This window comes from Perca flavescens, chromosome 7, assembly GCF_004354835.1.
Source record: "Perca flavescens isolate YP-PL-M2 chromosome 7, PFLA_1.0, whole genome shotgun sequence".
In the NCBI taxonomy this organism is placed as follows: Eukaryota; Metazoa; Chordata; class Actinopteri; order Perciformes; family Percidae; genus Perca; species Perca flavescens.
Window position 1 is genome coordinate 36,121,470 of NC_041337.1, and position 15,455 is coordinate 36,136,924.

Below are 15,455 nucleotides of genomic sequence, written 5' to 3' on the forward strand. Positions count from 1 at the left end.
GTGTTTGCACGAGGAAATAGGAACTTAAGTTAAACATGAAACGTTGACGTTACTAAATTAACGTTAGCGTTAGTCAACTGACAAATATAATGTAGCTAGCTAGTTAACTGTTATATATTTATCTAGCTAGCTAACATTATGATTGATGCATGGTTCACATTCAAGGCTAAAATTACATAAGGACAGTCTTATGTAGGCACATAAACGGCAAATGCTAACGTTATCCCTGCTGATATTTTAAAATTGTGAAACGTATGCAAGTGTTATCTTAACTCGTGTCCAGTTGATATCTCGTAAATTGCATGTAAATAAAAAGAAAAGTATTACTTTACCTTAAGTGAAAGCTGAATGTGAATCACCGTGGAAAAGTCCTGACTCCTGCAATACGTTATTATCCACACTGTCTCTGCGTCGAGACGACTTTGACGTTAGCACAGCCCCCCCATGAAGTCAAACAATATCATTGGTCAAGATCGTCTCTGCCCGATATGATTCATCCAATGATTGTGCAACATTCAATTATTTGAATCTGCGTGCACTTTCTTGATATCTGAAGCACATAGACACATAGACATTGACGATTTCTGTTTACATTTCTGTTTAATCAACCATTTTAAGGTCATCGCTTCACGTCCAGATTATCAATGTTCACGTTGATGCTAGAAGCCTTGGTTAAACTGTTGAGCCCTAGCATCCCTTCCCAGTCTTTCACACAATGCATGTATTGCTAAATTAAAAAAAATATATACTGTATATACCACACCAATGTAAAGCTTTACTAATACTGTGTCCTCCCTGTCTTTATTCAGCGTATATTACCTCAGCCCATGAAAAACTCTTTGTTCCCTTTGACCTGTAGAAAGTGGGGAGAGGCAAAATGATTTGAGGGAGCAGTAGACTGCACATTGACCTTGCATTTTGTTGAACACTGTGACTCACTTTGGGTCTTAATATTAAGAGAAAAATGTTTTTACAACTATTTTAACTTCATAAGGAAAAGAACATGTATGCTACATATTCTATTTGAAGTACACCAAATACATAAAAAGAGGTCTGCATATTAGTTTCTGACTGTGGGGAATTGGGAAAAACAGTAAAAACTTCCCAAAATTTCTGAATTGCTTATTTTCATGACATTCATAACCGCCTTATGAAAAGCCTACTCCTTCAGTTTTGAATGAAAATGAAAATGAAATCACAGATAATTTCTCAAATAACCATAATGTTGCAGATGTCCATACGGTTTGTCGGTAGGCATGACTTTCATGAGAGGGGACACACTTTAAATGGGCAGCCGCACACAATTCAAGATTCCTTTATTGTTACATTAAATTACAGGTATAGACCATATCAAGCAACATCATACACGAATGGCTCTGTTGTGGCGTATAAACGCAGGGTTGAATTAAACTGTATGAGGGTTGGAACTAGCGGAACAAGTTAGGTTATGCCGCTTTTCCATCACATGGTACCTACTCGCCTCGCCTCGCCTCTACTCGCCTTTTTTTGGTTTTCCATTACGAAAAAGAAGTACCTGGTACCTGCTAACAGGTAATTTTTTTAGTACCTGCTCAGTCGAGGTTCCAAGCGAGCTGAGGCGAGCCGAGAAGGTGACGTGAAACCCTGCAGGCTGCTGATTGGTCGGAAAGAAGCGTCACTGATCACTGCGTTGCTAGCGAGAGACGGCATTTTTAAATAGTTTAGCCAGCGGTGTTTTTTTGCTGCCGGAGGCTCCACGCAGAGCTTTCTCCGTAGCATACAAGTGGCCTGATGGTTATACTGGTGCGCTGGTGTGTGCATGTGTGATGTGTGTGTGTCGACTCGCCATGTGTGTGTGTGTGGGGAGCGAGGGAGAAGTGAGAGAGTGACGGCGAATATCTCCGCAGTAGTGACTCTCGAGTCATATGTACGTGACCACGGTGGGAAATCTGGAGCAGTAAACGGTAACTATCTCTTTGATATCATGTTGTTTACGGAGACGGAGAACCAGGAAATGCGTCGATGGGAAAAGCAAGCTACTAAGCCACGGCCACGGCAGTCGCTATGACGACCAGCCACGCTGAGGCGATACTAAAAATCTGCAATGGAAAACGGACGCGCAGCGAGTCGAGGCGTGTCGAGTCGAGGCGAGTCGAGCAGGTACCATGTAATGGAAAAACGCCATTAGATGGTGTGCAAGTTAGGCAAGCAGGTACATATTTGAGGTATTGGTGTGCATTAATATTGATTTCTCACCCCTTATAAAAGCGTAGCATAGCTGTGGCACAGGCAACCCATTTGTTACAAATGAAAAACACATTGCCCAATATGTGCATCAATGCCTGTTTAACCATTGCAATTCAATGGTAGTGGGTAAATATTCCAGTACCTGGAAATTGTAGTGTAATTTCAGAGGCAGGGGTGGTCAGATCACCAAGGTCTTGGTGAGGCATTTAAGGTACTGTACGAATATTCATTCTACCTGACATAAGAGGGAAGCTCATGCTCTGAGCTGTTTGCATGACATAGACAGGAACAAACATCAAAAGCCAGAGTGGACACAGTATAAGACATCCCCACAGACATCAGTAAGCAGTCAATGGAAAAACATGTTGGGCCATGAATCTGAAATAGGCCCATGGCCTCCACGGAAGTGAAATGAGGCAAGAACATCAGATGCCCTCTAAAATATTAGGATGGTGAAGATGTAGGCTTACCCAGGCTGAAGGCTGCCTGGCTCTCTGTGTACTGTATCGTCATCCTGTAGGCCTATAGGGTTGTGGGCCTATGTGATGTGAACTGTGGCTGCACGATTCTAATTCGCCAGACCAAAACATGATTATATAGTGATGAGCATATCACCGACTTGGACTAAAATAGACATCATGTACATCCAAGGCTTGTAGTTTAGGTTGACTCTTGTCTCTTATGCATTCCCATAACTGAAGCTATGGCTTTGTTTCCACAAATATTTAGGTGAAAGAATGTTTATTTTTACAAAGACAGATCTAAATACAGCATCTTTGTCCGCATTGGCCCCAGTGGTGATTTGGTACAGTACAGCTTTTTAAGCTTGTGTGCTGCCAAGTTGTTTTAGTGTTTGTATCACCATAAATATGCTTGCAAAATATTACAGTAGTGTAGTTTATAATATAATTACATTGGTCCAACTATAATTGAGAACAATTGCTTGTAGGTTTTTGCTGTGGAGTTGTTGAGGCCATGCAGTGAGGGTTCATGTCAGTCTCATTCAATGCATTAAACGGGTATGGCTGGTCCTACCTGTCTCAGTTCCTCTGTTAACCCCTCTTCAAATAACTGCAAAGCTAAATACAAGTCCTACTCTATGGCTAGAATTTAGTAGACTTGCATTAAGAGATACTGGACATGATGATGTTTGACAGCGATTAAAACACTAACACACAGTATGTATGAGACCGCATTGCATAAGCTAAAATTGACCCTACATTATACCAATATTTACCCTCTGAAGAGTTTACTGAAAGTAAACCTAATATATTAATGATTAAAGTACAGTAAATTAGATAGTTTCTTTTTAACACTATACAATATTGTTTATAAAGTAAATCCTTATACATTTACGGGGAAAAGCCTGTAGACATATTTAAGAGTTGATTGTAATTGCTGATAAATAATTTGTATAAAGTAATGACTATAAAATAATGGTTCTGCAAGTTATTATCATATATTGTTTTTTGTACAGTAGAAAACCAGTATTAAACAGGAATTTACTGTAAATTGATTGGATAATCATGTAAAATAAATGCCTAAAGCTTTTAAGATACTATTAATGGGCTGTCTAATAGGGTAATTTTACATTAATTTGACATGATTTTTGTGTGTTTTACATCCAGAAATCTGTACTTTAACAGGGAGTTCTTGTGGATGGACTGGATAATCTTGTGAATTTACCAAAGCAAACCGTATGAAAACAGCAGTTTTCATTTAAATTATGTAATTTTAAGGTATTTTGCAATATTTTTCAGTGTTTGTACAGATTTATACATTTGTTTGACATTCTAAATGTTTTTTGATTAAAATTCTTTTTAATTCTACAGTAGTTGGACTGTGAAAATACAGAAAATGTACAGTAAATATCTGTATTTTAAAAAGAAATTCTTTGTAGAATAACATAAGGTTTTTTAAGTGTTTGGCAACTTTTGCTGCCAGACTTTTTACCGTTTTTTAACGATTGTTTTTTAACGTTTTTTTACATTAAATTTAAGGTTTAACTGTAAAAAAACAAAAAGATGCCTCAATTTCACACACCGTAAAATTAGGTTTTTTTTTGGTCTTTTTACATAAAATTCAATGTAATTTAACTTTCAAGACCATGAAGCAATGGAATTATCCTGTTAAACAACTATATTATCTCATTATATCAATTAATTTAATAAAACCGTAATTTAATGGGGTTTTTTTTAAATAAAAGTATTTTTCTGTATTTTTATGGCATTAACACTTAATGTGGAAAAAACGGAAAAACTCCGGAAAATTATACAGTGAATTCCAGTGAAATAACTTTTTTTTTTACAGTGTAAATGTATATCTATTCTATATGCTATAGACAAATTAACAAGCTCAACTTAATTTAGCATCAGCTTGGAGCCAGAAACACACATAATACATTTTTTTTATATAATTGTGAATAAATTCAGGCGTCGCGTGGTTAATATCAAAATGTTACGCACTAAAGGCAAGGCAGGCAAGGCGAAAAGCTTATACTCCAAACCTTAAAGAGATGAGGACAGTCTTAACGTTTCAAAATGTCCTCACTGCAGCCTACAATTCGACTGGTCCTCACAGAGACACAGTAAATGTACACGAGCACACACTCTGTGTACTCACAACGAAAACACAGAGAGAAAATGCCTGATTTTAAGCGTAGTGACCGGCTATTGGAGAGGGTGCAGTCACGCTTTGTGACTGCACTCCAACCCCCACAACACCACCATCTAAATACTTCTCCCACCACTGATCTGCAGTATTTGTCTTATACACACACACACACACACACACACACACACACACACACACACACACACACACACACACACACACACACACACACACACACACAGACACACACACAGACACACACACACACACACACACACACACACACACACACACACACACACACACACACACACACACACACACACACACACACACACACACACACACACACACACACACACACACACACACACACACACACACACACACACACACACACACACAGACACACACACACACACACACACACACACACACACACACACACACACACACACACACACACACACACACACACACACACACACACACACACACACACAGACACACACACACACACACAGAGACACACACACACACACACACACACACACACACACACACACACACACACACACACACACACACACACACACACACACACACACACACACACACACACACACACACACACACACACACACACACACACACACACACACACACACACACACACACACACACACACACACACACACACACACACACACACACACACACACACACACACACACACACACACACACACACACACACACACACACACACACACACACACACACACACACACACACACACACACACACACACACACACACACACACACACACACACACAGACACACAGCGAGGCAGTGCGCTGTGCTGTCACTTCAATATAAAATGACTTTATGAACAGTGTGTACAGTTTGAGTGTGGCTGAAAGTAGAGAGACATAAAGAGAGAAAGAGAGAGAGACATAAAGAGAAAGAGAGAGAGAGAGAGACATAAAGAGAAAGAGAGAGAGAGAGAGACATAAAGAGAGAGAGAGAGAGAGAGAGAGAGACATAAAGAGAAAGAGAGAGAGAGAGAGACATAAAGAGAGAAAGAGAGAGAGACATAAAGAGAAAGAGAGAGAGAGAGAGACATAAAGAGAGAAAGAGAGAGAGACAAAGGGAGTGAGAGAGAGAGAGAGACATAAAGAGAGAAAGAGAGAGAGAGAGAAAGAGAGACATAAAGAGAGAAAGAGAGAGAGAGAGAAAGAGAGACATAAAGAGAGAAAGAGAGAGAGAGAGACAAAGAGAGAGAGACATAAAGAGAGAAAGAGAGAGAGAGAGAAAGAGAGACATAAAGAGAGAGAGAGACAAAGGCAGAGAGAGAGAGAGCTGACCCATCAGAGCAGAAACTCCCAGTTGATCAGATCTCAGATCTGTCAATCATCTACTGTATTTCTCCGTGACCTTTAACCTATACAGCAACACAGGAGGATCTCAGATCAGCTGGCTGAAGGAAAACTCTTCCTGATCACAGAGATGAACACAGGCAGGAGAAACACACACCCGAGCTGTGTTTGAAACTGTTCCCTATAACGAAAACAGTTCCCTGTATAGTGTGTTCGCCATTTTGTAGAGGTGTTCGAATTCTCCGCGGTTAATTTCATTCACGATATTGTCCACTATAAAATACACACGATGTAGCCTACATTTGACTCCTGTATATGAAACCTGCAATGCGACATGTGTGTGTTTGTGTGTCTGTGTGTATGTGTGTTTGTGTGTTTGTGTGTGTGTGTGTGTGTGTGTGTGTCTGTGTGTGTCTGTGTGTGTATGTGTGTGTGTGTGTGTGTGTGTGTGTGTATGTGTGTGTGTGTGTGTGTGTGTGTGTGTGTGTGTGTATGTATGTGTGTGTGTGTGTGTGTGTGTGTGTGTGTGTGTGTGTGTGTGTGTGTGTGTGTGTGTGTGTGTGTGTGTGTGTGTGTGTGTGTGTGTGTGTGTGTGTGTGTGTGTGTGTGTGTGTGTGTGTGTGTGTGTGTGTCTGTGTGTGTGTGTATGTGTGTGTGTGTGCTGTGTGTGTGTGTGTGTGTGTGTGTGTGTGTGTGTGTGTGTGTGTGTGTGTGTGTGTGTGTGTGTGTGTGTGTGTGTGTGTGTGTGTGTGTGTGTGTGTGTTGTGTGTGTGTGTGTGTGTGTGTCTGTCTGTGTATGTGTGTTTGTGTGTGTGTGTGTCTGTGTGTCTGTCTGTGTTTGTCTTTGTCTGTGTGTGTGTGTGTGTGTGTGTGTCTGTGTGTGTTTGTCTTTGTCTGTGTGTGTGTGTGTGTGTGTGTGTGTGTGTGTCTGTGTGTGTGTGTGTTTTTGTCGTAAGGGCGTAACTTTGGGTTCAACATTGGGGGGGAGGGGGTAATCTGGGGAGGCATGTAGGCTATTGAGTAAAGCGACAAAACATAAAAAATTGTAAAAATAAATAAATAAATAAATAAATAAACAACTTGGAAAGGGCGATAAAAAAAAGTCGAAGAAATTGTCCACAAAAAATATTTTAAAAAGTAGACGAAAAAACTTCAAAAACAAAATCGTCCAAAAAGAAAAACAAAAAAAAGGAGACAAAAATCTAGAAAATAGCGGAAAAAACTTCAGAAAAAGCCCATTTTTGATCATGGAGGGATGTGTGTGTGTAACTTAAATCACAGGCATGAGTTTGCTCACCAGGTCGTGGTTGGTGGAGTTGGAGTCGTCCTCCGGAAACGGTTTAGAGACTCCCAGAGCCACACAGTTAGCAAAGATGGCTAACAGAATGAAGATATCAAATGGTCTGGGGGACAAGTTACGGAAGCTCAACAGGGACAAAACTATCAACATTATCAACTCTACACACCTGGTTCATCTCCAGAGCCTAAAGGTGTCACAAGCAGGCTTTCCTTTTTATTTCTTTCCCCAACTAAATCACTGCGGAGCCCCTAAAAGTTCATGAAAGTTTTGTGCAGTTGTGTAGTCTAATGTATTGTAGTGGACATACTGAACTGTATATATAGTATATTAAAGAGAGACTTAATTTCCTGTATTCTGATACACTTTTATGCACCAATTTACGGTGGAAATCCCTTTATTTAGCAAAATATATCAAAAATATAATGGAAAGTATGTTGTTGCGTGTCATTTGGGCATTTTTAAGTGGGTATATGGAAATCCTGGAGCTTTCATAGTGGGTATACTGCGTATAACTGCGTATCACGTAGAATACACCACTGGTTTCGTGTGAGCACATGAAACTAAACTTTATATATATATTTTCTTAGGGCAGGGGTGGGGGGTCAAACTCATTTTCCCAGAGGGCCACACTGGAAAAAGAGAATCCCACACAGGGCCAGACATGTATAGAGTTTATTTTCTTTATTTATGCTCTTTGTTTATTTTTTTAATTTATTTTTTTATTTCTATCTTTATTTTTTATTTAATTAAACACACACTGTGTACATATATTTATACTTATATTGTTTATACCTATCATTATATTGTTTAATATCCCATTTAGAGAGTGTGTGATGTGCACCAACAACACCAGAACAAATTCCTTGTATGTGTTAAAAAAACGTACTTGGCAATATTAACCTTTCTGATTCTGATTCTGATTCTGATTTGTTTTTGTACAGACTTTTTCCTGGCTTTCTCCAACATGGCATCATGACTTTGCGTAAACATGCACGCCACTTTCCTAAGGCCAAGCAGCGTGTTATTTTTATTTTATTTATTTATTTATAGCTTTTAATTTTAACATGTAAATACAATACAACATCCAAAGAAAATAGTAATGTAAAAAAAGAACAGTTGAAAAAATAAAACTCCATAATTTCTTGTACTTAAAGGTATAGTGGAGGATTTTCTTTTTCCGGGTGGATCATCAAGACTATTGGTCCTCCTGGTTGTCAATCATTCTGGTGCTATGTTCACGTCCCGAGCTTTCAGGTGTGTATGTGTGATGAGCTTGAGCTACAGTTTCAGACATTCATTGAAGCATTGAAGCTTTTGGGAGAATATTTCACACGCTGGCTTTGGGCTAAAAGCACAGGTTGGGCTTCCCTCTGATGCCTCAGTCGTGAAGTTTCTACTCCACAGGTAAAGTTTGGCTATTTGGAGAAATCCATTTAAAATCACTGCTAGAAAAAGTTGATGTAAGCTATGATTAGCGATGCTAGCCCTGGCACAAGTCACGCACCGCGCACACACGGTAAACATCTCAATTTGTGAAAAAGTGCAAATCTTCCTTTGGAGAGTAGGCTTGTATGAGCCACGCCGACAGCAACTTGTAAACAGTGCTCTCTCGTGCACACGTTTAATAGGCGTTCCCTCTCGGGAGCAGGCAGAGTGCTGCACATGTGCATTTTTTCAAAAAGTACAGAAGGCGGTTCTTTTCTAAAATTCGGGAAAATCCTCCACTATACCTTTAAAGACCTCTATTTACACATTCAAAAATGAGTAGGAAGAAGTCAAACGTATGTACTCCTACCCCTTTATACCCTTTCTTTCCTATTAAATGTGTTATACTAATAATATAATATTATAATAATGTTATAATAATAAGTCAACAGAGATAAAAAAAAAATTGTAATTAATGGAAATTCCTATATTTACCTATAAACAATAATTATACACATACTACACATTGTTCAATGTAAGCCCAAATTATTAATTAATTGCTCTGCATTTATCTGTACCTCTGGAATATAATTTCTTTGAACATCTTTTTAAATTGGAATATATTTGGACATTGCTTTAATTCATTACTTAGTGTGTTCCGTAATTTAGTGCCGCTGCTCTGTATGCATTTTGAGCTGCCCATATTCTGCTCTGAATGTCACGTAATTACAGCTTAAAAAACACTTTCCTGTGTTTTTGGTTTGGGGCACAACTATAGGAGGGCCAAAATGTATCGTGACCCCAAATTGATATACGGGCCGGATTTAAAACTGCAACGGGCCGGATTTGGCCCGCGGGCCTCAAGTTTGACACATGTCCCCTTAGGGCAGTGGTTCTCAAACTTTTTTCAATAATGTACACTTTGTGAAATATTCTCCACAACCCCTGTCTGATTGAATAAACAACTTTGTAACTGAAAAACATTTAAATGCTACTTCAAATGTTTAAAATACATTACTAAATTAATTTACTATTACAGTATAATTTTTTCAGGGAATTATGCATGACTGATATTTTTAAATTAACGTATCTTTAAAAAACTCTCACGTACCCCCTGCAGTGCTCCAAAGTACCCCTAGGGGTACGCGTACCCCCATTTGAGAAACAATGCTTTAGGGGGTCCGTAAATAACTGCTGCCGTGCAAAAGTAAAACAGAGGCAGTTGTCAGACTTTGGATAACGTGAACGAAATTGATCTGATTTACTTATTTTATTAATTTTGAAGATACCTGGATTTACAAAAACAACTTTGCAATATCCTTGACATTCCTTAAATTTTTTTTTTAAATGTAGACAATATTTTTACCTAAATCGTGCACGAGATTCCGTGGATGAAAGAGTTAAAACGAGCGAGCGTACAGCTGAGAGCCGATTGGTCAAAGCAAAGGATACTTCCACTCGACGATAGAGAGCGCGGCTCGTCTGATTGGATTGTTGAGTTTTAGACAGAATAACGCTCTGGGAGCTCGCTGGACCTGATTACTGCCCTGGACCTGAGGAAGAAGAGGGACATCATCATCATCATCATCATCATCATCATCAGAAGCATCATCATCATAAGCATCTCCATCATCAGCATCAGCCTCAGCCTCAGCATCAGCATCAGCATCAGCATCAGCATCTCCATCATCATCAGCATTTGCATCAGCATCAGCATCAGCATCAGCATCTCCATCATCATCATCATCAGCATCAGCATCTCCATCATCATCAGCATCAGCATCAGCATCATCATCAGCATCAGCATCAGCATCTCCATCTCCATCATCATCAGCATCATCATCAGCATCATCAGCATCAGCATCATCATCAGTTAAAGTTTCTCTAAGGGCCGTTACAGAGTCAACGCATCGGTACGCATACGCGTCCACAGGGCTGCACATATTGTACATTACCCAAAAATGTTGAATAAACTTAGCTGAGGAAATTCATCAAACACAGGACTACTGAGTCACATTATTCGGTATGTATCAACGTTGTGTGTGTGTGTGTGTGTGTGTGTGTGTGTGTAGTCTATGCTGTGTGCCCTCCTCAAGAGGCTGAAGTAGCCTACAGCAAGAGAGAAACCCAAATGTATTTATATATTTTTGAAACCTGACCGACTTTTTATCAATGTATTGGTCAGTGCTACCCAATCGTAGCGCACTGCTGGTGGGGAAACACGCCAGCATCTGATAAACAGAAGCCAGCCAGCTGCTCCCTGACTAGTGCTGCTCTCCGGGAGCGTCTGGCTCACGTCTGGCACTGCCTCTGCCGACCAAACCCCGCGGAGCACTCTGCTGCCCCCTGTTGCGTGGGCGGTGTATTGCATTTCACGCATCGCCTGTGACGCTTGCGTCACTGTGCTGGACTACCTCCACCCCAACCCTCCCCTCCCCCATTACGTGTCCTGTGTGCTTGTATCTTGTATTGGTTATGTGCTTATGTTGCTGAGGAGTTTTTTTTCCTGTTCCCACACTGTACCCCTTTCAGGGGCATAGTCTGGGAGTTGGCTTTTTCTCCTCCCCTATCCTCATGTCATGCTGTATTTTCATAATACCCTGTCTTCCTGGCCTGTCTACCCCATTGTCACATTGTATGTTTGTATACAGTACAGTCCAAAAGTTTGGACACACCTTCTCATTCAATGCGTTTCCTTTTTATTTTCGTGACTATTTACATTGTAGATTCTCACTGAAGGCATCAAAACTATGAATGAACACATATGGAATTATGTACTTAACAAAAAAGTGTGAAAAAACTGAAAACATGTCTTATATTTTAGATTCTTCAAAGTAGCCACCCTTTGCTTTTTTATTAATAAGGGAAATAATTCCACTAATGAACCCTGACAAAGCACACCTGTGAAGGTAAAACCATTTCAGGTGACTACCTCATGAAGCTCATTGAGAGAACACCAAGGGTTTGCAGAGTTATCAAAAAAAGCAAAGGGTGGCTACTTTGAAGAATCTAAAATATAAGACATGTTTTCAGTTATTTCACACTTTTTTGTTAAGTACATAATTCCATATGTGTTCATTCATAGTTTTGATGCCTTCAGTGAGAATCTACAATGTAAATAGTCATGAAAATAAAAAGGAAACACATTGAAAGAGGTGTGTCCAAACTTTTGGCCTGTACTGTATGTATGGTCAGGGTGATGTGGTTGTACCTTGTAAAGCGCTTTGTGACTTGTATCTGTGAAATGCGCTCTATAAATAAACTTTACTTACTTACTTGCGTCCGCTGTTTAAACTACGAAAGGGAGCGCGTCGCTAGCGTTGCTTGTTCGCGTTGACTCTGTAACGGCCCTTAGCGTGTTTTAGGGCTGTGCAATTAATCAACATTTAATCGTGATTATGATTTTGGCTCCCAATGATCACAAAAACAGAATAATTGAGAAAAACTCTTATTTATCTCATTACATTTTGTAAGTAAAATCTTATTTTCTCTCTTGTGTTCTGAACGAAAAAGTAAAGTTTAAATAGGAAAAGTATTACGGTAAATTTCACAGTTGTGTGTGTTATTTCACTGTTAACTTTTTAAGTTTTTTTAAGTTCACTAATTGCAACATCTTTCTAGAAGTTAACGAGTAATCGTGTTAAATTCACGTGATTTCAATATTAACCAAAATAATCGTGATTATATATTTTTCCATAATCGAGCAGCCCTAGCGTGTTTTCTCATCTGTTTCTAGCACGTTGTCTCTTCTATTTTTTAGCGTGTTGTCTCATCTAGCATGTTGTCTTACCTGTTTCTTAGCGTGTTGTCTTATCTAGCATGTTGTCTTACCCGTTACTTAGCACGTTGTCTCACCTGTTTCTAGCACGTTGCCTCTTCTATTTCTTAGCATGTTGTCTTATCTAGCATGTTGTCTCACATGTTTCTTAGCATGTTGTGTCACTTGTTTCTAGCACGTTGTCTCACCTGTTTCTAGCACATTGTCTCTTCTATTTCTTAGCATGTTGTCTTATCTAGCATGTTGTCTCACCTGTTTCTAGCATGTTGTCTCTTCTATTTCTTAGCATGTTGTCTCTTCTATTTCTTAGCGTGTTGTCTTATCTAGCATGTTGTCTCACCTGTTTCTAGCAAGTTGTCTCTTCTATTTCTTAGCGTGTTGTCTTATCTAGCATGTTGTCTCACCTGTTTCTAGCACGTTGTCTCTTCTATTTCTTAGCATGTTGTCTCACCTGTTTCTTATCATGTTGTCCTATTTGTTTCTAGCACGTTTTCTCTTCTATTTCTTAGCATGTTGTCTCTTCTATTCCTTAGCGTGTTGTCTTATCTAGCATGTTGTCTCACCTGTTTCTTAGCATGTTGTCTCACCTGTTTCTAGCACGTTGTCTCTTCTATTTCTTAGCATGTTGTCTTTTCTATTTCTTAGTGTGTTGTCTTATCTAGCATGTTGTCTCACCTGTTTCTTAGCATGTTGTCTCACCTGTTTCTAGCACGTTGTCTCTTCTATTTCTTAGCATGTTGTCTCTTCTATTTCTTAGCGTGTTGTCTTATCTAGCGTGTTGTCTCACCTGTTTCTAGCAAGTTGTCTCTTCTATTTCTTAGCATGTTGTCTCTTCTATTTCTTAGCGTGTTGTCTTATCTAGCATGTTGTCTCACCTGTTTCTTAGCGTGTTGTCTCATCCGTTACTTAGCATGTTGTCTCACCTGTTTCTTAGCATGTTGTCTCACCTGTTTCTAGCACGTTTTCTCACCTGTTTCTTAGCATGTTGTCTCACCTGTTTCTAGCACGTTGTCTCTTCTATTTCTTAGCATGTTGTCTCTTCTATTTCTTAGCGTGTTGTCTTATCTAGCGTGTTGTCTCACCTGTTTCTTAGCATGTTGTCTCACCTGTTTCTAGCACGTCATCTCCTCTATTTCTTAGCATGTTGTCTCACCTGTTTCTCAGCGTGTTGTCTCACCTGTTTCTTAGCGTGTTGTCTCACCTGTTTCTTAGCATGTTGTCTCACCTGTTTCTTAGCGTGTTGTCTCACCTGTTTCTCAGCGTGTTGTCTCACCTGTTTCTCAGCGTGTTGTCTCACCTGTTTCTCAGCGTGTTGTCTCACCTGTTTCTTAGCGTGTTGTCTCACCTGTTTCTTAGCGTGTTGTCTCACCTGTTTCTCACCTGTTTCGTGTTGTCTCACCTGTTTCATGTTGTCTCACCTGTTCTCAGCGTGTTGTCTCACCTGTTTCTCAGCGTGTTGTCTCACCTGTTTCTTAGCGTGTTGTCTCACCTGTTTCTTAGCGTGTTGTCTCACCTGTTTCTCAGCGTGTTGTCTCACCTGTTTCTCAGCGTGTTGTCTCACCTGTTTCTTAGCGTGTTGTCTCACCTGTTTCTTAGCATGTTGTCTCACCTTTTTCTTAGCGTGTTGTCTCACCTGTTTCTCAGCGTGTTGTCTCACCTGTTTCTCAGCGTGTTGTCTCACCTGTTTCTTAGCGTGTTGTCTCACCTGTTTCTCAGCGTGTTGTCTCACCTGTTTCTCAGCGTGTTGTCTCACCTGTTTCTTAGCGTGTTGTCCTCTTCTCCTCTGTGTCCCGGTCGAACTCGTGGTCGAGTAAAGCGTGTCGGTTCTCGTCATCCTCACTTCCCCTTCCTCTCCGTCCAGCTCCTCATCCCACTCGGGGTCCCTCTCCTCTCCTCCCCCTTCTCCTCCTTCTCCTCCTCCATCCCCCTCTCCTCCCTCCTCCTCTTCCTCACCCTCACCTCCTCCCTCCTCCCCATCCACTGCGTTGGTGTAGCCATTGCGACCAGCACCTTGAGACAGACGAAAAGAGAGAGAGAGAGAAGATGTGATTACTTTCAACCTACAGCACAACTACGGCCCATAGCTAATTTTTATCTGGCCTGCATCTCTTTTTACATTCACAATAGATTTTGGCCCGCCTAGTTCTGCACCAAACCAAAAACTGTTTTTCAAACTTATATTATGCAACACTGACAGCAGAATTTGGCTGATTTGCCGACTTTGAGACTCATAAATTCCCCCAGAAGCAGAGAGTTTCCATATTCAGGCCTGTGAAACAAGTCGTTGTGAGTCGGCTGTGTGGTGGCCTTCTTGTAAAAATGTAATCATTGTTTTGCTTGATTTGCTTGAACTCTATAATGGCTAAGGAACGTTTTTGCTGACTTTTTAGGGCTTTATGTCGACAAAACTGTAAGCGAGAAAGCTACATAGGACATGCAATAATACGGTCAAAGATATTTGTGTTTTTCAATTAAATAAAACCATGAAAATAAACTATACATGTCTGGCCCTTGATGTCATTCTCATTTTCCAGTGTGGCCCTTAGTGAAATTGAGTTTGAAACCCCTGACCCACAGATCTAAATTGTATTTCATATTTTCTGAGCAATGCGGTAGCTGTAGTTGTCACTTCAAATATAGTCTCGCATCCCCAGACCTTCCTCCACAGCGCTGCAGAGGAAGGTCTTTCTAGTCCACACAGTATTGTGGGATGGGAGAAAAACGCACTCTGGT

At 40.2% G+C, this 15,455-nt stretch overlaps 1 protein-coding gene across 1 annotated transcript in view; it reads right to left on the reverse strand.

Moving 5' to 3' along the window:
* LOC114558592 (voltage-dependent L-type calcium channel subunit alpha-1D-like) overlaps positions 1-14,556 on the reverse strand; it is a 33,914-nt gene extending 19,358 nt beyond the window's left edge. Inside the window, exons 1-3 of the mRNA XM_028582654.1 lie at positions 14,476-14,556; positions 10,397-10,497; positions 7,517-7,622 (exon numbers count right to left, since the gene is read on the reverse strand). Of these exons, the coding sequence (XP_028438455.1) occupies positions 7,517-7,622; positions 10,397-10,497; positions 14,476-14,556 (288 nt within the window). The remainder of the gene's footprint in view (positions 1-7,516; positions 7,623-10,396; positions 10,498-14,475) is intronic.
* Positions 14,557-15,455: the final 899 nt, after the last annotated feature.